This window comes from Excalfactoria chinensis, chromosome 10 (assembly GCF_039878825.1).
Source record: "Excalfactoria chinensis isolate bCotChi1 chromosome 10, bCotChi1.hap2, whole genome shotgun sequence".
In the NCBI taxonomy this organism is placed as follows: domain Eukaryota; kingdom Metazoa; phylum Chordata; class Aves; order Galliformes; family Phasianidae; genus Excalfactoria; species Excalfactoria chinensis.
Genome location: NC_092834.1, coordinates 3103328 through 3128504, shown reverse-complemented (window position 1 = coordinate 3128504; position 25177 = coordinate 3103328). Strand labels below are relative to the sequence as shown.

The following is a 25177-nucleotide window of genomic DNA, read 5'->3' as shown; positions in this document are numbered from 1 at the left end:
CAAGTGCCACTGCTCAAAGAACACTGAAATATTATAAATATCTCAGAAGCAAACACCAGCCAAAGTAACTGTGAGGGGAGACAAGAGGTTACCACAGGAGTAAAATTAGAAGAATATTTTCTTTCAAGGGCTGAGGGAGATTAAATGCACTTGTGCTGTGGAGGAAGGGTATTTGTATATGCAGCAAAAGTGGCAAAGTTTCTAAAAGGTGCAAAGCAAGTCTGTGGGACACAAAGCAGCTGCAAGCATGCAGCAAGGACAAGGACATGAGATGCATCTGTGGCGAGCAGAGGGAAAAGGACAAGGCAGACATCTCTGGAGTTACACTGAGACTGCCATAAGCTCAAGGCTTGGGAGAGGCTGGAGATGCCAACAATGCAAGGGCTTACCTGGAGTCTGAGTTGCACCAGGAGCTGGCCCCACAAACCAATGTCCTGAGGGATCCACCATGGTCAGTGTGTGGAGTTGCTCCCTGCTGAGACTGAGAAGGAAGCCAAGGTCTGTGGCTTCCAGACCCAGATGAGTCACTCTGGAGGCTCCAGATCTGCCCGGGCCACAAAAGAAAGGACTAAACACCCAAACAGCCGCCTTCGCAGCCAAGCAAAAGGAACTGAGGGAAATCATGTCTTTCAAGAAGGCCCAGCTGCTTCCTTGCCCCATGGCTGAGGCGGTTACCTACCCCAAGCCACGTGGGCTGAGCCAGATCTCAGCTGTTGTAATGCACAGGGCACACAGATGCAGCCCTAGACATCAGCCACACAACTCTGCTAATTGGGAAACTGAGTGTCTGGCCACCATTTGGCACAGATGGCAGCTCTGAAAAAATAATAAGTGGTCCAGTGCAGCCTCCAAGCATTCATCGTGGGGTCTGTCACATGAAAGCGTCTTGCAAGAGACGAGGCCATGAGAGATGCATGGTGTTCATCTTTGGAAACACCCCAGTCACCTTCTGGAGCAGCTGTTGCTAGGGACAGGTTGTGAGCACTCTCTACTTAGACATTCTTGATTAAACTCCCTTTTAAAAATGGACAGTTCTTCTTCAGAACTACAAAGTGAAGGTTCTTTGGTTGTGTTTCTTCAAGGCACATTTCTCTCCAGTCAGACAGTCCTATTTCTAAAGAGGTTGAGGAGAAGCCAAAGAGATGTGATAGAGGGACTTAGAAAGGAGAACTGCTTTTTGTGCATTAGTAACACTTGAGGAACTCTTGTCTTCATACCGACCTGCTTTCCAATTGAGATAAACAGAAGGCTGCTGAAGGGCAGGCTGTATGGAGAAGTATTGCCAAGTGTGTCCAGCACAGGTCTAAGCACTCAAAGAAATGCAGTTGAAGAGCAGCTCCCACATCCTGCCCGTTTCTGGGTGTGCTACTTTCACACAGCAAGACAACCAAACAGTGATGCAAGTGACGTGTCTGCAAGCAGCTGTCAGGGCTTCTTCTGTTGCACCATCAGAAAAGTGTGAGTGCACCGAACTGGCATCTGGTGCGATTCTTTTCTGCCTGTAGATCCTCAGCATGGCGGTGTTTGTGCTGACACTCTTCAAGGAGGAAACACCTTTCCCAATAGACCACGAAGTGTGGAGAGAAGCACAAAGTAGCATTCAGCTTTCACTCTACCAGCAGAACAAGGTCCTCCAATTCACTCAATGATGCATTCAAATGCTCTGAGTGCATCATGAGGCTGATGTTGGGGGAAGGTGCTCCATTATTAAGCTATTTAGAAAGAAATTTCCTTCCAGAGAAAGCAGGGTCCAGGCCAGTTTGCTGTGAGAGATCAAGACACAGCTAAGGCTGCTCTATACACCAGGAATTGGAAGAGAGTGAGGGAAGCAGATGGAGCTGGTGGAGGCAAAAGTGAGTTCCAAGCAGCTAAGAAGAGATTATACTTTCCTCATGGTACTTCTATGCCAGAGCACTGGAGCCTTCTAACCCCACCTGCCTTTAATGAACTTGGCTGAGGTGCCTTAAATAAAAAGACAACTGAGATCACAGGGAAGGACAATGGCTTCAAACCATCTGGTTTCTTGGTTGGAAGATGGGGATTAGGAATAAAGGAAAAACAGCAAACTGCTACATGCAAAATAGGCAGACTAAGTACATAAGCCTACCAGATTTATAGAAGACATATTGGCACATACCAGGAAAATTTCAAGCCAAATGTATGACAGCATTCCTTACACCCCTCCCACCCATTGCCATATCCGAGCTTAATGTAATGCCTTTGGCTTCCAAAGGCTTACAGCTATGTTTTATTGTTTAAACAGGTCAACAATTGCAATCATATGTTGACTCCAGGCAATACACAAACACAATGAGGTGTTAATATACAGCAACACTTGGATGAAATTTCTACAATTTTGATGCAGTTAAGAGTCATACGTACAATGGCAGCTGGACTGCTATCTCAGGCTACCTCTGAAAACTAGGAGTCTATAAGTGCTATGCCATTACCAAGAAGCCAGCATGAGATCAGAAAATGAACTCTATTTTTTAAAGAAGGTATAAACTCAATTTCTGGAAATCATTTTGGGATGAGGACTCTCGCACCAGCCATAGAAGACATGGCTTGCTTTTAGGGCTGCTTTAGAAAGGTGCTGCTCCCATCTCCAAGAGTGTCCTTTTAATAAGAATTGAACTGGATTTGGATGATGGCATCTTTGTAAGACAGGATAGGAAGGGATCCTACATGCCTGTGTGCAACCATTCATAAAAAGACATGTTCACCAGGCTGAGAGGGCAGTTAAGTATTACAGAGATTCTGGCTAGTGCCTACAACAAACACATCCAAAACACTTGGCACTCAAGTAATTCTGTTTATTTCACACCAGGGCAATATGCAGCTACGTTATGAAGACTTCTTTCGAATGGATGGCCTAGTTTAGCTTCAACATAAACTTCCATGTGCTCACCAACCTTTGTTATTGGGTTGCACCTGCAGAGCAGCTACCATACAACATACAGTTAGCTACCACCTCACCTTAGCTCCAACATACATTGAAAGCAACCTTTCCCAAAGCCCTTGCAAAATGTCCCTAAGCATATGCTTTAGCTTCCTGGCAGCCTGCTCAGCCATACACAGCGAGTTCCCAAACAAAACTTAGGTTATTTTTTCCAAACAGGCATGTTCTACTGTTGTGTCCCTGAGCAGAGACCTTGCTAGGCAGTAATCAGCTATTAACACTCCCTGTGCTTCGTTCTGCAACCCAGCTGGGACAAGACCCATCACTCCGTGATTTGTTAGCACACCAAGAATTCTGAGATGCCAGATTTATTACTGACAAAAGACTTTTTACACCCTACCACAGCTATCACATAGTTGGCCTAAAACTTACCCAAACCCCAGTCTCAGTCCAGTATTAGACAGGTTCATTATGTACTACTTACAGCTTCACTCCTTGCTCTGAATTTTCATGCTAGATGCTTCATTTGCATTATATTTTTTACAAGTTCAGAAACCTTATTAAAGTTGTTATGGAAAAAATAAATTTATTATTCAACGTACTCAATATTTTTTTTTCAAAATGGAATGATCCTCTTTTCTATTTCTTTTTTTTTTTTTCTTTTTTTTCCCTTAAGTTTTCATTTACAACTGGTTCCATTCAGTTTGACTGTTTTTATCTTTTCTATTTATAACCAGCACCAAAAAGAAAATTACCATGGATACAGTACATATGCAAATTAACTAATGGAAAAATATATACATTTCACTCTGTAATGAAAAACTTACATGGTATTATTGCCACGGAGGATATATCCCTGTATTATTATAAAATATCAAGCAATAATCGACTGCTAAGATTCTTTTCCACCAACAAAATTAGCACCATACATGAGATAGTGAGAATCTACACTCAATAACACAATTGTGCAACTAGAAATGTACAGTACTTTAGTAACAGTACAGAGTATTGTTTACAATATGGAAATACCACCACTGTAATCTAAAGAGTGTCAATCTTTTAAGAACAACTTAAAAAAAACAAACAACTATTGCCATAGATACACCAAAACAAACAGCTTTTCTTTCACCAGTATGGAGTAACTGAGGGCAGAGCATAGCTGTAAATTCATAGTAAAGCTCCTATAAAATGATACAAAACAGAAGTGCAAGAGTATTGAACAGAATTAAACTCTTTTTATGTTTTTTTTTCTGGCTATTATAACATGGGAGGGTTGTCACCAGATGAAGTTAGGGAACGTAATAAAATGGAGCTGTGTTGTACCATCAGCTTTTAGTTAAGGTTAGTTTCTGATTATTCAAAAAAAGAGCTTGACGCATGCTAATCTGTGGACTGAGAGAGCAAGTGAGGTGATTTTCAGTGCTCAGACATTCAGAATTCCTTGTAAATTCATGTTTCCTTAGGCAGGACCCAGAACTCAGACCCAGAACATTTTCCATTGATTACTTTCTAAGTATTTACACAATCTTTACATCTGGGATACAGGGTGGGAATAACAGAAGAGGGAGTTGGATTCTGACTGCTAGGTGCCAAAAGAACATCCAGTATAACAAAAGCCAAGTTAGAATCATTTCCCCGGTAGCAAAAATCATCTGGGACACAGCAAAGCAGATCTGTTTGTGACAGGCACTTGAGAATAAATGGTGTGCAAATATGGCTTCGTGCACGCAGGCCAGCCCTGGTGTGCACACACTTGTTTGCACTAAATAAGCACAGATACGAATGTGAAGCCCACGCAGTATTAGTCTGTTGATGAACATTATATCTCCCTGTGCTTGGAATACTTAAGTGTTGATAAAATGCTGATGAATTATTGCAGTGAGATCCTGAAAACTGAAATAAGGAAGGATAATGTCGCTTTAAAGATATGTTAGGTAATAAGAATCTTTATCCCTCCTTGCATTGAAAGGAAGACAACAGCAACAAAGACAGCTTGAGGACAGGTGTGAGCTGTAATCCGTAGTGGGCTCAGGGTTAAAGGTGGGCTTACTTCTGCACTCATCCACAAGGAATAAAACAGTAACACACAGTTCTAGAGCGAGTACAAAGCTGCAATTCATCCAAAAGGCTCTGTTCATATTATGAAGAGTGAGCTGTAACTTAACCACTGCACAACTGGCCTTGGAGCCTGGCAAGGGAAATGATACATGTTGGAGCAAGATACGATAGAGAGACATTGATCTGTAGGACTAGTGGTGGGGACAAACTCTGCCCTGGGTAGAGCTCCCGTTTCAAGTCTCACATATCAGAGAGGAGTTTGGTTTAAAGTGCAGACACATGGAAGAGAATATCATATATGCAGCACTTTCTCAGTGCTCCGATAGCACCAATCTGATAGCACCAAACCTGATAGCGCCACAAAAGAAAACGTGACAATACTGTGAGCAAAATCCTAACCCTTACTGAAGGCAACAGAAGCCCTTGGCCTTAGGGCTTCAGCACACTCATGGTTTCAGCTTGAGTGCCTTGTACCACTCATAGCACTTTTGACACAAAAGGCTATATAACCTTCAGATGTATACAAGAGCCAAAGACAAGAAACACCTGTTCTGCTCTCCAGTCTATCCTTCATACAAAGGTTGTTCCAAGTCCTGTTTCTGTACTAATCGTATCCAGTTTCATGGTACTCTCCTTATCTGAGTGCCTCCTAAAAGCTTGAGAGAGATTAGATCAAGCAATCCCCCAGTGAACTCTACTGGATCCAATGTTTTCTGGCTTTTCCCACCTTGTTGTAAATGGTTTTTGTGTAAAAGTAACTATCTACTGCTGTTAATAAGCTTCTATTCCATTAAGCTTGGAGAAAAATTAGTCTTCATAAAAGAAATGATATTATTTTTGGGAAAAGAGAGAAAGGGTTGGTTTTTAAAATTACAAAGAAGAGCAGTCACTATTAGTTGCTCTAAAAATATGACTCAGAATGCTGGATATAATTGTACTGAACTTCCTGTGGGAGCTTCAGAGATGTGCATCCTCTGCTATCAGTTTTCACAAGCTTTTACAGTAAATACCCTCTTTAAATTAAGCCTTTCATTTATGTGTGTCCCTTCAAGCCCACTCCACAGTGGGATAACTGTTCAGAATGAAAAACATTAGATGAAAGCCAAGATTAAAAGATTAAATAATGTCTCTACCTTTGCTTAACTATTTTGCCAGAGGCCTTCCTTCATGGAGGCACCATAGCCTTAGTCAATGTAATCACTTTGCAACTCTTGTCCTTTAATGGTAGTAAGCCATCCAGTGGCTGATGATTTCATATATTAAAGTAAAAAGCATTAATGAAAAAGGTAAAGATGTCAAAACATGATAAAATGATTGGCTCCTTGAGATGACTCCTTTCTATTTTTTTGTTTTGTTTTGCTTTCTTGTTTGTTTATGGTGGATGAGTGGATTACTTTGGTATCCAGTCTGTAGAGTTAGTTTTCAAGTCTCAAAAGGTATGCTTTGGAATCCACCACATTGTAGCAACTCATGAAGTTCCAGTACTCAGACCTACTAGTCCGTGACTTACATACAAATAGCTGTAATACCCTAAGAAGTAGCACAGGGTCATTAACTCTTCTGTTGCATCTTGTTTGCATAAAAGTCTCTGCAAGTCTGGCAACAGCGCTGATACCACCGCATGTCTTGGCACAGGTTCTTCTCCCGGATCACCCTGCAGTACACTGTCCACTGGTCGCCTGTGCACTTGTACGTGAGAGCAGCTTTGGACAAGAAAAGAAAGAAGAAACTAGCAGATTAGCTAGAGAACAGCATTGCTGGTGCGATCAAAATCACAGAAAGGGCCAATCTCACTGTCAGCACCGGAGACTGGATAATGTTCTATCTACTGAGATAACAGGCAATGGATAGAGAGCCCTTGGAAGTGCTTATTGCTAGTGCACAGTTGGCTGTGACTGTGCAAGCACAGAGCTACTGATATTGTACCTATTTTGTCTCAGTGACAAGTAAATTCAGATGAATGAAATACTAAAGCATCAGCTTAGAGTTAAATATACGAGTGCCACACAGCAGCAAATGGAAAGCTGTAAGCTTCCAGGGACAGTGCTTTGCTAAGGGCTGCTGCCAGGAATGACCATCATCCTCTCAGTGGAAAAGGTGTTTACAGAGAAGCAAAAGCAAACTCAATTTGACAGATATAAAGTTAAATTAATAGGAGGCAATAATAACTCTTCTTAGTTGGACAACAACTGCTGTTGGGAGGCAGAAATCCTCTAAGATTGACAAAATGTTTCTGCGGGGGAAAGCAGCACAAAGATATCGCTGCTTAATCTGTTGCCAATATCATTAATGTCACTAGTGATTTTATGAAAGAGTAACAGGAACAAAACTGTATGTGACAAAAATGCATAACTATAGCAAATGCTTTTTATGCTACTACACATTTATGGACTGAATGTAGCAGTCTTAGGGAAGTTATGATGACTGAAAAATCTCCTAAATAAATATTCCTGCTTTTGAGGTTGGGAAAAAAGGACTAATTGGAGAATGTGAAAAGGTGCTGACCCGGCACCATCTCGAATCCCTTGATCCTCATTTCTGCCAGATGAAACCAGGAAAGGCTGTTACCCTGCATTTAGCTTAGAGTCTCAATGTCAGGCACCAGAAAACCACAGCAGAGAATGGTGGGAATGCCTATCACCAAAGCTGCATTTAGTTGGAGAAGTAAAGGTCTGATAGAATCCGATGCAGTGAAATTGCACTGTCTGATTAAAAAAATAAAAAAAAGAAGAAAAAAAAGATTTTTTTTTTTTTCATTTTTTAATTTGTGAGAAAAAATAGTGATCATCTTAAATGCAAGGAGGATAGAGTTATTTTTGTGTCTGCCAGCAGTGAAGGGGCTCACTGAGGAGGTTAGATCTGATGCATACTCTGCTAGCTATGGTTCCAAACAGCCATGGTTTACAAAAACATGATGTAGCTGGGTAAATCAGATACCTTGCAGGAGTATCGGAGCTATGTAAGAATTGGAGACAGAAGGCTTTATGTAATAGAAGGGCACCGAGCCACAAATAAAATAGGGCTCTGGTTTTTTAGAGGTCCAACATTTCTTACAGGTTGTGAAGTAAGACAGGAGGCACATCTTGGAAGAACCTGGGGGACAAAATAAATCCCCTCTAAATGTGTCTTCACTGAGAGACACCGGACACAGATATGAAAGTCAGGCAAGGTGAACTCCAATCTTAGATACTACTAGAAACGCTACAGAGGTTGCAGAAAACAGAAAATTTTGTTTAAAAAATAATCCAATGAGAATTTTTATGTATTTAGGAAGAGCAAAACATTCAATGATGTATCTTTCTGCTAATATCAAATATCATTGTTTCTGGCCTGGTGATTCCAAGCCTGGTTTAGAAACAAAAGCATCCCAAATTACTTGCAGATTACTTTCAGCAGGGACTTGAGCCTTCTCAGTCTTCTAAACACAAGAGCTTTTTATTGCTTTGTCCTAGAATGTGAATTAGAAAGGATTTATTTTCTCATCAGTGTATCAAAGGCTTATTTCTCAAATGAAATGTTTTCCTTCCACTATTCTCTTAGTGCTAAAATATTTGGGAAGCACTCTCAGATGTTCTTAAACAAAAGAGCTTAAAAGCTCCTCAGTATGTCTGTGTTTGCAAGACTGAAATTTCCCATACTCTTTTAAATAGCTACTAAACTTTTGGGAAACAACTTTCAGCTACTTTAAATGTTATTTAACTCTGGAAAGCGTGATTAGAAATGGCTCTCTACTACTTAGCAGCTCTGCATTTTCATGGGTGTTAGAGGCTTCTTAGTCTACAAGAGGTGGTAGGGTGGAAGCTGTTCTTCCTAAAAGCAATGGAGGCATCAGTGAGGCTGTGTCAGTGTAACTGATGGCTAGTTTAGCTTCCTCTTACTGCTGATGATGTGTGAAATGTAAAGAAATCAGCCTGGTTCTCGGAGCTTTGGCTGAGCACGAAAGCTGAAGTTTGAAGAAAAAAAAGAATTATCCTTGTAAATTAAGCAAATATGACATAGAAAATTATGGACTCCTACAATTTTGTATTAACATAAGCATTTTTAACTAGATCCTTCTCTTAAACAGCATTTTGGAAAACAAATGGCTTACCACGGTAGTCAGCTTGGCCAGGTACACAGTGAAGGCAGGGAGGGTGAGAAGGACAGTGGCAGAAAATCAAGTTTTCACAGAAGGGGTCTGGATGCTTTCTTGCCTCCCAGGGCAAATTAATTCATCAAACCACACTCTTGTGGCAACAAATGAAAAGGAAAGAAATAAACTAAAGCCAGTCATGCTCTGCTTGTCAAGGTCAGGCACTTTCCTTGGGGCACAGATGAGTAAAATATCACACTTTACACACACTGCAGTTAAAGTGCGGTGAGATGTTTGTTTATGACTAGAAAGATTAGTCAGTCAGCTCCCTCTGTGATCCATCAATCAATCACCCATTGCTACTCCTATTGGTCCCATAGGCCTACCCACTGCTTGGTGTTCCAGCTTGGGCAGCATTGAAGGGTGAGAAAGGACCTAACCACTGCAGACCTTTAGTCTGACTGATGATTGTCTCTCTCCTAATTTCTGGAAGCCCCACTTTTTTTTTTTTTTTTCTATATATATATTTTTTAATATACTGAGATGTTGGGCTTCATCTGGTCCTTCACAGGTGGCATCTTCACCCCAGCACCCCTCACTCACCAAGTCTGGGCGAGGTAATTGTGTTGACATTAATCTTCTCATTGCAGACCTCCTGGTGGCACTGCCTGTAGGCCGCTGGCTTGGACAGGACAGGACACTCACTGCCATGGCGCCCGGTGACTTTGTGCATGCACTGCACCACACGTGACTGGAGGCCCTTCCCACAGGTAGAGGAGCACTGGAGAAGAGAAGAGACTGAGACATGGGCAAAGCAAGAGAGCTTCAAAATCACATACACACGTACAACAATAACTGCCAGAACTAAAGTGTGCAGCAGATCAGTGGCTAAGTATGGTGCTGAGGACTCAACACTGAGCAAATTTATTAACAAGAGACTCTTCATAAAGCTGTTGCATTTGTCCATTAGTATTCTGCAGCTCCCAGAGTGCTGCATGCAGAACAGTCCTAGCACGGGGTTGTCTTTCTGTGTGGACTCATTTCGCCTTGAGTCCAACCATATACTAGCTGCCTCTCCCAATGTCCGTGAGGTTCCAAGAGGGCTGAGGTGCAATTCTTTCCACCAGCCACAAAGATGCAAAGCTGAAAAATGATTACTGCTGAACACTGCCTCCCTCTTCACAAGGGACACAGTAGAACTGGTTGCCTTAGTTTAAACACCTTCTCCAAGACTTTGACTGTCTGACAAGGCTACATCCACAGACCAAATGACCACTGCAAGGCACTGGTATCAGGTAACCAAGGACTACAGCAGAGTCAGTAGGCTCCTACTGCATGCCCAGACCCACAGAGAAGCTCTGTTCCAGTATATAGAAGAACACATTAGGTATTCAAGTATTCACTCCTCCATCCCTGCTAACTGTCTGGCACTTGTCTGTCCTCCTGGGAGCAATTGCAAATTGTACTTCGTGAGTTTTGGCTTCTATTAGCCAAGAGGCCCAGCCTGTTTATATGCTCTCTTTGTTGTCATACAATTGGAGTCCCTGCCTCTCCCCCTGGCCCAGTCACTTCTGATTTACAATGTCCTACTTGCACGCAGTTCAGTTTTAATAAAACAAATGCAGTGAGCACAGCGAGGTGCACCAGCTGGAGTTAATAAAAGAACCTTGTATTTAAAATAAAGAAACAATAGGTTGCAGGACTTTGGTCTGATTCCTATTTCTGTTAGAGCCACACACAAGCAAATGATGGGGAAGAGGAGGTGGGGGAAAAGTCAGGAAATATAATTAGGATGGTGTCAAAACGACCACGTTTTCTACCCTCTGCTGTTTCTGAACAAGGTCAGTGCAGTGGAGCTCTTTCCCTGAAAAACATTATAACTTCAGACTGTTGTTTCTTAAAAATGTCAAGCCAGAGATTTTGGATGCTCCAAATATCAGCACCGCTGAGGCTGGGTGGAAATATGAACAATGCAGATGCAGTGTGGATGACTGTAAGACTAGGACATAGGAGCAAACGTACATGTGGATGCATGTACTCCTCCACCTGCTCTCCCATCTATTTGTTCTGAAGTATCATAAGAAACCTTTGCTGTTTCTCAAAGACCATCTAATGCAAGAAGCATAGCTCTGTTCTGTGCTGGAGCACACAGACCTCCTCCCACCTGTGAGGATTACTGCAAGACCTCATGCAAAACGGCCTCTCATGAACAGAACATTGAAACAGAATTGATGGGACCCTGCTTCAGACAGCCCAGCACAAGGAGTTATATACATATACAATGTGTGCTCTCAGTTCTGCATAGGAGGAACTGTAGCACCAGTAAAGCTTACTGACAAAAGTAACACAGGCTATCTCTAACATTCACCATTAGTCACTCACATTCACGACTTCTTATTAACAGGTTTCCTGTATTTGTTGTACTCACCAGATATGTATTTGCTATTCTCTTAAAAGAAAAACACATGCACCTGCTCTTTATCCTTACGATACTCCTCACTGCACTTCTCTAGCACTGAATTTCTCCAAAAGAGTGACAAAAGACACTTTCCTCATAAGGTGAATAAGGTTTTCAGCTACTGATATACAAACATTTTCCTACCTTGGTCTGTGTTCCTGTCTCTGCATTTGTTAACCAGCAAGGAGGGCAAGCAATGAATTTTTTTCCACAGATACTGCCAACTCCAATCCTCAGACAAATAACAGCAGAGTTTTGCCCGAAGCAGTTTTATTCCTTCCCCTGGGAGACTGGGATCATCACCTATGCTATGCAATTAGTTTTTCACAGCCAGGAAGACGGATTTTAACATCTTTCTTGAACTCTTTTGGGCTTGGCAGCTAAAGGAGGGTTGGACATCTGGCTTATTTTAAGATGAAATTTTCAACTCTGTACTTGGATAGTCTCTTTCCTAGGAATTTCAATAGGAAATAGGAATAGATACAAAATACATACAAAGGGGGAATTGTTACTCATGCTGCTCGATGAGGAGAGGACATCGTTAAAAGAGGCATAAAAATTAAACTCCAACTGAACAGCAAATTCTCATAAATACCTTTCCTCCTACTCTGGACAGCTAAATGCATTGCTACAGTCTCTCTGTTTCCAAATATTTATGGAACAATTAAGTATATCCATGGAAAAGTTTTCAGGGCTGGATTCACCCTGACACAAGACCCTCAGGACTGGACACAGGTATAAAGTGTTTGAGCAGGGAAAACTGCTGTAGCCTTCTTGAAACAGGGAACTTCTAGGCCATCAAGGCAAGGGCATATCAAAAATGGGGCCGGCCTGCAGGGGCTGAAACCCTGCTCTAGCCTGGCACCTGATCCAGCTTTCACTCTGCAGAATGCTGAGAAAATATTGGGTTGTCACAAACACTGCTGTTAACAAAAATACACTGAAAATCAGAAAAACCTATCAGAGCATTGATATAACTCTGAAAACATGCATGTCTTGATGCCACAGTGGAGCAATGTGACCTGTAAATGTGGAGCAGCTTTGGAACGTGGCACAGAGTGGTGTGGATCTCTGCCTGCCTCATGAGCTGCTCTGCAAGCACTGAGGCAAAACCCATAAGCAAGTTGGCCAGTCTGGGAAGGCAGCGACTCAGGCAAATGTCTGAATAGACACTAGTGGCAAACAAAGGAGTGTTTTCTTCCTGTTCATGAAGCACTGCCAATGATATCAATATCACTAAAATGCATATGCAAAATTCACATAGTTTAGCCACAACACACTAAACTGACAATATAGCCATTGTAAATTAGAAATCAACCCACAGGCAAAGATCAAAGGATTGTTCAACACTGGAACAAGGAGGGGGGGATAATGAACAGTTAGGAAAAGTGAACCTAATGAGAGCTCCTTTAACTCCCAGTTTAAGCACTACTTGAGAAGGCAAAATGAGTACAAAAATGCCTCCATTCACATTCTTTGGCAGTAACATGCAAGCCAGTGGGGATATCCAGAAGGAAATAAACTCACAAATTGTCAAGGCAGCAGCTGCATTCATCAGCTTAAAGAAGATTTACTCACAGAAAGACTCCAAACTCCAGACTAAGCTATGATTTTTCAACTGGAATGCTATTTCCACCTTAGGATAGTCTAAGAAAGCTTGAAATCTACGAAAGGTGATGACAGGTGTCTAATTGCTTTGAAAGCAAATGCCTCAGGAGAATACTAGGTATTAAAACAGAATGAATTTACAGTAAGTGCTGGGATCTGTCAAGGACTTCATCAACTCCTGATCTACAGAAGATAGCCAGAAAAGGAAAGAGGAATAAAAACAAATTAAGCCAGGGCAGGTCTGCCTTTGGGCAGCTCAAGGAATACCTAAGAGGGACCAGCCCAAAGAATCCCTGTATTAAGGATTAATGGGGACAGAATAAAGGACAGATTTACCAGAACAGAGGACAGGCTGTGATTTGCTCTGGACTGAATGGGATAATGAAGCACTGCTTATGCCTTAGCTGAGGACTGCTGACCTGGCAGGGATGCCCTCAGACCACATGTCACCTTTAAAAATCTCACTTTTCTGACCTCGAAGAGACGTTAGTCTCTTTTATAAGAGACTTGTTCCTCGTGGCAGAAGGTCACAGCATCCCTTCAGCCAATCCTGAACATACTACAATATTTATAAGGCATATCTGTTGCAGGGAGAGATAGTTAAAAATGACAGTAATAACTAAGCTGAAGGCAAGTTTTGTTTTTTTTTTCTTTTATTCATCAGTCTTCAGGCATCTGATGTTTAAAGATATTGGTTTGTCCCCAGTTTGCTGAAAGTTTCTGAAGCCAAAGATAACACTAAGGCTAAAGCTCCAGCATTCAGAGATACAGTCATGCTCTACTGACTTCAGAGTTCAAGTATTCAAGGTTTAGGATAGGGCAGGGAGTTTTTCCCCCAGGGGTTTTATTTCTTGCTTCTGTGGAAGCCAGAAAAAAAACCAAGTTCCTATTAACACCATTCTAACACAGCACCTGAGACAAATGACAAACATCCTGTAATTTAACTGTCCCTGAGACCTTAATGTGTGCTCTCTGAAAGTCAGTGCCCTATACCCCTTAACATCAGGCTTTTTACAAGTACTGCTAATTTAAACTCAAGAGTTTGAACTGAAAAGCAGCACGCAATATACTTTCATAAGCAGCAGTTTGACTTTCACTATGGCATCATACCAATGAAAGAAATTTCTGTCTTTTCATTGATAAGATCTAATCAGCCCAAAGCAAACTGTAAGCTGTTTTTCAAGCTCTCCTTTTCTTTCTTTCTTTCTTTATTTATTTTTTTTTCCTTTTAAACCCTGGATCTGTAAAGAGAACATATCTGGTCTTGCTTACAACAAACTATCATTTGGAATCTTTTGTGAAATGACTGATTTGTTTAACTTAGCCAAGAAAAAACGCATACCCTTCTGACTCAATATAGGAAGAAACAATAAATTACAGCAGAAAATGCTCGTGGCTGATGCGACAGTATCTTAGAAGAGAGAAGAAATCTTTGCAAACTGCCTACAGCTGTGCTTTCAAACTGTATGACCCTGAGGAACAAGACCTGACCAGCATGTCTCCCTGCATAATTATGCTTGACTTTGCTATTCTGAAAAGTTCCATTGTGCACGGAGTTAGGAGATTATGAGCAGGATGCATGAATATTCAGGGCATTGACAGTGCTCCTAAGTACTTGTGCAACAGCTCAGGTGGATGCTAATGAGGAAACTCCATTTAATTCGTCATACCAATCAGACAGAATTCCTATCATAGAATCATAATGCATCAGTGCTGGAAGGGACTCACAAGGATCATCAGATCCAACTCTTGGCTACAGAAAGGACTATGTAAAACTCAAGCAATAAAAGCAAAGATAAGAAATTATATTGTATTGCCTACAAGGTGCCATATTCTAGCATACCACCTATAGCATGTGTGCAGTGTTTTGATCTGTTACAAGTAAGAAGCAGAAATCCTCCACAGCTTATTCCATATGAATGCTTCATGAAAATGAAGCAGAAAACCACTTCATGTAAAATGCATAATTGAGCTAACTTCAAGTAAGCTAGATAGTAAAAGAAAACTGCATAACCATGGACACACATAATTCCACTCAGGCTGACTGCCTGAGAATTACCTTACTTCTACAGCGTGTGCACTCAATGCTGAGCAGTGTTTTTATGAGCTACATGAACTACAGTTGCATACTAACTACTGTCACAGATGTTATCCGGAAAGAGAATGTCGGTAACTGATGCTCCACTGAACACATCTGTAAGTTAGTCATCCCTTAATAAGCAATGCTACCTAAAAGCAATTTATTTAAAGGAAAGTAAGTACAGATCTCACTAGGATTATTTTATTTCAGCAAGAGGTGCTTATTTTAGCACATTGGTTCTGGCTGGGTGATCTCTAGACAAGGAGCTACTCAGATCTGAGATACGTGAAGAACACTGCAGCTCACCACTTTGTGTAATCAAAAGAAGGGATCATCATCAGGTTGACAGCAATTGTTCTTTAAAGACATTCTGGAAAGTTGTCACCTTAATGCCTTGCTTGTCACTGTAAAACTCAGTAGGCTCTTGGAAGGACTACAGAATTATAGCACTCCCTGCTAGTGACACATACTGCATGCTGTAAGGATTCGAGGCACAAAAACCTCTTCAACTGCACAGTACAAACATCAAAAAGCAGATTACATACTGTTCACCTCTTTAGAGACATTATCCTAAATACTGTAAAGTCTCAGAGTTACTCAGAGAAGACGAATGCCAATATTTGAACAGGCTTGCCTTTCATGCTTTCTTCTTTTTCACATAAAAAGGAGTAAAATAGTCACAATAGAATTCCATTTCAAATCCACTGATCTTAGTGGGAGGCTTTAATTCTCCATCAAAAAAAGCATTTAATGAATGAGGCTTTCAAATAAAAGATATCAAAAAAGAAAAGTTATTTTTCCAATTAATAGGATCACTGGAGGCTGTATTGGAACAGAAGACAGTAACACTATGACAGAAAATACCCCACTTCAAACGAAACACTCATGAATATGGCCTTTTTGCAGCACACTATGCATTTCTTAGGAGCCATCAAAATAATTTGTACATTCCCAGAAACTCCAGCAGAGCTGAGCTGTGCAAAATGTTGTGCAAGGAAGAAACTGTCATTGTTTCAAAGGCACAATCAGGACTTGGTTTCTGCAGCTTAGAGATCACAGGGGAATGACACGGCCAGCACTATAATCTGCACCTCTTCACTTTGCGTGCCTAGGTTTACTTCTAAAGCTGCGCTAACTGGAGCTGATAGCACAAGTCTAGAGAGTCTTGAACTTGTTTTAGTACTGATACATGATTTTTACACTTCTGACCATAGCAAAAAATTTTTCACAGATGGTAAATGGAAAATCAGAGGGCAAAAAGGGAAGGATTCACCTTAGTGAACAAGCTCTGTTTATCTTAGTGAACTAGTTCTATTTGGGGTCTCTTTGCAGCCCACAAGTGGAGGGATCAAAGGGCAATTCAGCCTTTACTAGGGAGAGGAGATAATGTTATCACAAATCAAGAAGGTACCATTCTATTTGAAAAACGCATAGCTATTTCTTCTCATGATGGTTTCCAAAGTCTTTACTACGACTCCAGCACCAGCTTTCCTGAATTCAGGACTGGTCTCTATGTGATATAACTAAGTTTGGGCCATTTGTTCTTATCCTATGTAGCCAGGGGTATTTTGAAGATTAACTGCTGGCAAGAGAGGCTGTGATTTGCACATCAGTGTCACAAGCCAGAGGAAAAAGGCCACAGGGAATTGAAACTAGTAGTACAACTTAGAGCAGTCCACTGGGGCAGTGGTTTAGGATATGTTGATGGCTCCCAGTTCTACTTATAAGGAGGGCTAGGGAAAGTTGCAACACAGAAGCCTATTGGGCCCTCTCTAGCCGCATCCAGCTGCATCATTTTCTGGAGATCAATTTGCATCAGTGAATCTCTGTGAACAAACTTTCAGTATCAGCTTCTAGCTGTGGTGCTGAATGCACACAAGCAGACATAAATCATAAGTTGTTTGCCAAGCCAAAGCAAGTACGAGGCAGGAAAATGTCTGTCAGCTGTGATGTGCGCCTGCACTGCTCAACAGCTATCCCTCCTGCAGATTTTTCTCCAATTCACCAAGAAAAGTTATTTTCTTCAAGGTAGAAGAAGATGAACTTAGTTGTGACCTTTACAAACAATTAACAAGTTGTCCTTGGTTTATCATTAACAGATGGTGGGTCAAGCCATGAATTTGTAATGAATGCTAGAACAAAGGACAGACTGCTTCTATATTTACAATGGCTTTGAATACACCTCTCAAACCACAGCTGTCCTTGATTTGCTCTTCTTATCATATAATGTGAATTAATCATTAAAAGTGAGGCATAAAGAGGATTCTGTTGATGTTCCCAAACATTTGGAACTTGAAAAACATGCCTTCCTGGCAATGGAAAACTGTTGAGTTTAAACATAAACAAACACACAAACAAACAAGCAGAAACCCCACAAATAAACCCAAAAAAACCAATACCTTTTTTTTTTTTTTGGTGTGTGTACTGCAAGGAAAGGGGTTTTATCTCTTAGTGAGTGCAACCGACTGCAATCCTGCCAAAATAATTAATTTACAATAACAAAATCCTTGTTACCACCCATTGCAGTGAATGAGCACTGATCTGCAGTATGAAACACCTCACTGTCTGGCACAAATACAGTATTTTTGTTATAGGAAATTAGATTTTTTTTTTTCTCTGTATTGTTAATATTCTCCTGGGATGAGAACCTGTAGCCAGTATTTCCTAGGCTGGACAAAATACTGTAAAGAAATTGGCAGCCAGTGACGTACAGGCAGGTCAGGTGGCTGTAGGTAATTTTTCAAATGTATTTTATCATTACTGACATTATTTGGCAACAAGAATACTTCTTAAAATCATGCTTTGCCAAGCTGATCATTACTACTGCTGTGCAGATCTGCAGTACACAACCATTCTGAACTCTAAGTAAAGTTGTGCCTGGGTGTTCATAAAACATGTAGAATGGTAGAAAAAGATTTCTCCTCCACTCCTCTCCTTTCCTCAAGTGGAATCCCAGCTTGAGATGCCATATATTTCAGTTTTCACCCAAAAGTATTAATCTGTGATGGTTCCTAACCATGAACCAAAGATCTCATACAGTCCAGCAGATCAGATTCTGATCTGAATCTCACCGGCATAAGCTTGCAGTAACTTAAGCGACTGAATCAATCTGCATTCACACCAGTGCCAGACAGATTGATATCTGACCCACAGCGCTGAGTGAGACCTCTGGCCTGTGGCCAAGGGATTGGAAGGAAGAATGAAAGACGGTTAGCCTGGATTCACATAGGGTTCTCCAAGATTAATACAGGCCTCATTATTTACAGAGCATCTACTGTAACTGTAAAGGAAAAAAAAAAGGAAAGTCAATATATTACAAGGCTTCTAAGTATCTTTCTTCCTCTAAAATCCTTTTCATTGGACTACATAATGTAATAGGTTAATGAGCTAAGTTGTTAACTGAGGAACAGATGTTGCATGTTTTATCCTCTACAAACAACACTGGGAATGCATCCCTCCGAAAATCAGCACTAATGATGTAGTTAGTGTATCTTACTTGTAATTATGCCTTCCTTGACATAATACCAATTAAAAGGAGAATAGCCAAAAAAGTGAAACAGGGAACTCTGAACCATTTTGTGCTATTGGCTTGAAATATAATACTTCACTCACAAGACATAAATAGAGGATGTTGAGGCACATGGAACAGTGAAACAACTAAGTAAAACTAGAAATGAAGAAAAATCCATAAAAGACTTCTGGAAGATTACTCCTGCCATGTGATCCTGCCTCTTCAGTTAAATCTCAGAAGAGTCCATAAGCCAACTGAAGAACAGGAACTGAAAACATAGGGCCTTAGCTCGCACATCTGCCCCTAAGTGATTTCCCTGCTTCCTCATTCCAAGATCAGACGGGGTGAGTGCTGAGGACAGAGCTGGGAGACATGTGTGGCTAAAAAGCAGTCCCCAGTGCTGTGCATCTTCAAGCACAACTGCTCTTTGTCACTACCACAGCTAGCTAGTCCATCCAGGCTGTACCTCATCTCCCTGCAGCAGGCCAGCAACGTACTCCCACAGCATCTCGGACATCTGGTTCCACTGCAGGAGTCACGGCAGACTCCAGCACAACAGAGTCCTGCAGCCTTGAGCACACGAGACGCAGACTGTATCCTGCAAAGCTTTCCAGACAGCCACATTCTATCCACCAGCTACCTGTATGCTTTACAGGAATGTAATCGCTGACCTGAAGTTTGTCAACAAAACACAATCAAATGTGAATGAACGAGCTACTATCTTGCTAATGCATTGGAGGTATAGTTTCAGCAGCTTAGGAATCTGAGGCAAGAGCTGGGAAAGTGAGCAATCTACGGCTGTTCTTTCGACTAGCACAACCACAACAAAAATGTAAAAACGTTTCTGATGCTATACAACATTTAACAGCTCAGATTTCAAACACGCAAGAAGTACTGCAAAGCCGAAAGAGTGTATGCGATGTTTGTTTCTTTAACTGAATACAAACTGGATGTGGAATTTCCTTTTGGAAGAAAAAACTGAACGGGAGATGACTTGGATTCCCATTTGTGTATTGCATCATACAAAAAACAGGATGATATAACAAACTGCAATTCTGAAGAACCCAGGCAACGGTAAAAAATAATTTCAGGTTAACACCTTCAGTGGGTCTTTCACTTAAAAACCCGCCTTTTTGCTCAGTTTGAAGAAGCTCAGACCAGGAATATTTTTCTTCTGCTGCTCACATTATTGCTGCGTTTGTGCTAAACGATAAAAATGAGATGTTTTTCTTTAAGAAAAGAAGTTTAAGAGGGAAGCTGAAAGTCCAGAAGTGTTAGCAAATAGAAGGTGATCATGGTTACTAGTAACAGAACAATATTCTGTCTTTGCAAGTACAGTAGATAGTATGTTAATCTCAGCCTTTGGACTAACAAAGGTAACTACAAAGAAATTCTAAATAACATCACAAACCTGGACCTATGTGTTTGCTTAGCTAACTAGATGTATCAGCTCCCTGTGGCACAATTCAAAGCAACAGCAAATACATGGGAAACACACAAATAGCCCAGACTGATTGCTAAATCCACTCCATTAGCTCCAAATCCCTGCATCTTCTGAATGGAACAGGATCTAAGATCTTACATAGGATAAGTGCGTCCATCACTGCCAGCTATAGCAATTCTTGTGTGTGCCTGTGATCTCGTGACTGGAGGCATTCTTTGTAAAGGTCTGAGGAGCTCCTTAGGCAGGTCTTCTCATGCACACTGCCTGTGTTCCATAAATGTTTCTACTGCTCCTCCTGTAGAATTAACAGTTTGCCATTACCCCTCAGAGAGCCTGTTCTATTTACAAGTTGTATCTGGACATGGAGTTTCAATGAGGTTTTGCCTCTTTCCTACATGACTTTCAGGTATCCTCAAATGATCTTAGTTTGGGACAGTTAAGGATTGGATGCCAAGTCAGCACGTAAGCTGTCTGCACAAAAAGCATCCATCCCTCATTTTATCCTGTGGTAATTACTACTGATCATTTAATCTTGCTTCCTTGACGATTGTTAACAATAGAAACAAATCCACAATGCAGTTAATCACAAAAGGTCGTTGCTTGTTCTGAGATCAGTTTGTGATTGTAGAGAAAGTTTCCATCTCAGCACAAAGCTCTCATGGTTATTTTTATAGCACTGGCAAAACAAAAACAAAACAAGACATAAAAATGTTTTACAATGGGATTTTACCCTAAAACTGTGAATAATTTAACTTTTGAAGACTGTGTTTCTTCTTAATGGGCAAATTGTTTAAGCCAGACAACATCAGAAAGGAATTGTTGATAGCTGTAAAGGTCCTTCTCCTAAGTTCTGATTTGAAGCTGCTGGATCCTGAAAATGAAAATCCCGACTGGATCTGCAAAGAATTCTATACCAAGTATTTCAGCTATCTGGGTTTCTGAGCCATTAAACTTTCTCAGAAGAATTTTATCTATCCACACCTTTCTTAAGCCATCCAGTGATGCTTTTAGTTTACGTCTCCACTCACAGGGTAACAATCTAATTGTGTGATCCAAGCGCTCATGTCATTAACAAAGATGTCTAGAATTTTTAATGTTCATTATAAACCAAATCTAAGTCCAAGAACATCTGCTGGATTTGCGCAGGGTGAAATTCCTGGGAAGCTGAGAGCTGGCACATGTTCTCTGCGGGCAAAAGCAGACCACATGAACAGCACACAAACTTCTGTGCTCTTCTGCACAGAGAAGATCCTGAACCCAAGTTAAGAATTGCAAATAACAAGTGATTTTGCACTGAACTTGCACTGCTCATATGCAGACATTAAATCTATCAACAACACTATTTACTGTGACCATGCATGACTGCAGCCCTTCTAGCAGCGAGCCAACTTCTTTATCAGATGGGAACCATTCACACGGCACTGAACTTTCAGTGCATGTAATCAGCGAATACACAATTATTTCATATTCCACCTATAAAGAGAATCCGAGTCAATTCTTCTGCCAAAATCTTTTAAAATTCCACAAATAAATAAATAATGTTATTTCACCTGTTAACACACTGGAACTGTTTGTTTTGGCCAGACTGTGTGGATTCTGTGTGCCAGGTTATGAATAAAATAACGTTCAATACTCTAAACATTCTGTGATACTAATTCCTGGCTCAGCATAAATACAGATCTTTTGTATGTGGCTGGTTCTTAAATCACACTCCAGCACTGACACCATTAAATTCATGTATCTCTGACACAGTCTGTCTATAAATATTTGTAATTCCCAATCATAATGCAAAAAATGCAATTGCAGATAAGCCAATTTGCCCATCATGGGCCTCTGCTTCAGTGAATTTTGCTTGCTGGAGTTTGGGTTTTTGGAAAGCAAAATGCAACTACTGTATCCCAGTGGTTTCTGCACATGCCGTACATTCCAGAACAAAAGTAGGCCTTCTGTTTCAAGAACAGAGCAGTTACAAAGATAAGATAAAACTAAACTGGAATATAATATTCCTGGGAAATTTCAAGTTTTTATATGAGCATGAAGTTGGTAATGTAAAGGATGTTTTACAAACACTGGCAAAGGCTGAATTTCTTATACTGCTGGGCCTCCTTCCCAAGCAAAACTACCTGTAACTTTAAGATCAGAATTCAAATACAGAGCAGATCCTGCACTGGTTTAATCCACTGCATACAGGAATTAATTCTACTGATGTCACCAGAGAAACTAAGTTCAGACAGATCTAAATGAAGGTGAAATCCAGCCCTAACGAAGGGACTGATAGTTTTGGCTCTGAGTTTAAATAGAGGGCATACTTTCATCTCAAGTAGTTGGAATAAGTCTGAGACTGGGTCTCAGAATAGCATGAGATTCAGTTGTACAGCTCTAGTTTTGTTTCTGTGGTAACACAGTGGTACACTGGTAAACCATCAGACTCTGCAAGCAAGATCTGGATGAGAAGGGCAAATAATTCAGCAGTGTGTGCCCTCAATTAACCTTGGTCTCTGTGTGAGCCTGCTAAGGCTTCCTCATGCTTCTCCCCAGATGAATTCTCCTTAACAACAGTTCTCCCAGACCTTCAAATTCACCACCTGTGGAACAGGAGGTGGAAGTCTCAGCTCTCAGCTGTGTACTGATGCTTTGAGGGAGACAAAACTTTCATCATATCCTTTCTGTCTAAGATTTCTCTTTTTCTCAGTGACTAAGTTTCTAATTTGAAGTCCAAATACTTAACCGATACACGTACTTGAAGAAAGAAAACAACTTCTATTTTCCTTCTAGGTTGCCCAGGCTGGGCATGGGATTCCTCCTTAACTCCCTGCAGTCCTGGCAGATACTGTTCATGAAGTTCTGTCAACCTGTTAGCCACATCAACTTGGAGCTGTTGTTTTTTTTTTGAAACAAGTAGAACAGTTTCAGCACTGCTCAGGAAGAAGCCTTTTAATGCTAAGAGCTGAGCTGATGGATGAATTTTGGCCTGTGGTGAGAATCTTCTTTTTTGGGTGGAAGTTGTGTGGGTTTAGCCTTTAAATGGATAAGATGTCCATTAATACTCATTTTGAATCTGTCTGTTGACACATCCACAAGCCTGTGTTGCAATATTTGGGTCACAAATGGAATGAAGGGAAAGTTTAAATCCCAGCAAAAACTTCAACCAAAACCTGTTAAATGTTTCCTTTCCAAATATTTAAACTGCAGAACAGACTGCACATGGAAGCACAGCATACTGAACATCTTTGGATTCAGAGAGAAAATACTGTGCACTGCTCACTGGTACCTTAGACCAATCGCCTGTTTTCCACTCGTAACAGCCTGTGTGATCCTCACATTCTTCCTCATCTCTTGGCCTGGTGGCTGCATCACATTTGCCTTGAGAATTTGTACACGTCACTGTTCTTTTTTGGATCCCTTTGCCACAGTCTGCTGAACACTGCAAAACAACAGGTATGTGTTATTATTACTAGGAATCAGGAAACAGAATTTTTATTTTTTAAAATATTTGAAAGGAAAGTTTAATTTTATGCACGCAAAGAAAGCCTGATAACTTGCAAGATTTTACCCCAACAACTGGAACAACTTTCAAACATGATTAATCTGAAAAGTATGAGATACACTTGTGAAATCTTTTACCTATGAAAAATAGCACTGTGCTAGAAATGGTGTTAGTAACTACCTAAATCTTGCATTTATGAGCTTATTATTCGTAACAGAACTGCCATATACCCTTATGTATCACAGGAGTAAAATGGTGATGAAAAATGCACTTTATGAAGTAGGAGATCATGGTTATAAAACCAGCTCTGCAGTACTGTTTGTATGCACCATGGTGACATTACTGTTCTCAGACATGTTCTCATGTGCACACATATGTGACCTTCACTCTTTGAACTGCCACCTCCTCATCATCACGATGTTAATTTCAAAGAACTTGAAGTGTACAAAGCAGATCGCTCAGCAGAGACACCACTCAGTGAGCCACAGAGTTGTCATCACCTTCCAACCATGGCCAGCAAGTTGCCCACACTCATCAGCAGGTACAAAAGATGGGCTCTTCAACATCAGAAGCACCGGCAGGGTCTGTGGGAATGCAGCAGGCTACTAGGGCTGCTAGGATCAGCTGCTGAAGAAGGACGTGATTCATGCATTTGGGCACTAGAGACAAACATCCATGCAAGGGAACAAATATCGTCCACAAATATTCTAATGCTCAGACACTGTTATTTATGCACTTTGAAAAAGCAGAAATAACTGGTCACCCATTTGCTCTCTCTGACAACGGCTGACTGGAAATTCTGTTTTACTGGTGAATTTGTCTTGACTAGTAGGTGGGATAAAGACACTGTTGTGAAATGAAATGGAGAAATGTTTTCAATAACCAGTTCAGTCACAGTGAGTAGATCTACCAGTGCTGATACAGCCATCTATGTGCATGCTACTACACAGCAGCACAGCTAGTCTCTCCGCTCTTCATTTTCATACCGCTGCAGTGGTTAAGTGAGAAATTTTCTTAAAGAGCCGCTGGGGACAGGTGGATGGAAAAATGATATATGTACAAACTGAGATAAAAACTAACCTTCTCTAGCATGTCAAGTTCTCCCCTTTAGGGGATCGGCATGGAAAAAGACAGCTGAGTTGACACTGAATAAATAGTGAAGATATGAGATATTCTGTGAGGTCTTTTGAACATAATCCAAGAAGCTTCTCCATCCAGGGGGTCTATGCTGGAAACAAGCACCAGCTTGATATAAATTACATCAAATGGACAAATCTCAGCATGCCTGTCTAATCGTCTTAAAAATACAATCCAGGCAGTTCTGACCCGCTGGCCTTGTTAAGGACATGAATGACAAGCGTTTATGAGCTGGCAAGCAAACAGACATGCCTTTAAATACTTCAGAGCACTACAAAGTGACTTCTTGAAAATCTGGGAAACCTTCCACTTAATTTACTATGTGCTGCTCATGGCATGACCGCCTCACGGATGTAACATCTTTGTAACAAGCACAATCGTATAGCTGTGCTAGATAGCAGGGTGAATTCTTCCAGGCTTTGC

General features: G+C 40.9%; 1 protein-coding gene across 2 annotated transcripts in view; it reads right to left on the bottom strand.

Annotated features, from left to right (window-relative positions):
* Positions 1 to 2581: 2581 nt before the first annotated feature.
* The window catches only part of ADAMTS17 (ADAM metallopeptidase with thrombospondin type 1 motif 17), a 150611-nt gene continuing 128015 nt past the window's right edge, over positions 2582 to 25177 (bottom strand). For both annotated transcript variants that reach the window (XM_072345770.1, XM_072345771.1), the window contains 3 exons: positions 23402 to 23554; positions 9633 to 9810; positions 2582 to 6660 (listed from right to left, as the gene is read on the bottom strand). In XM_072345770.1, coding sequence (XP_072201871.1) covers positions 6509 to 6660; positions 9633 to 9810; positions 23402 to 23554 — 483 coding nt within the window. In that variant the 3' untranslated portion in view covers positions 2582 to 6508. The remainder of the gene's footprint in view (positions 6661 to 9632; positions 9811 to 23401; positions 23555 to 25177) is intronic.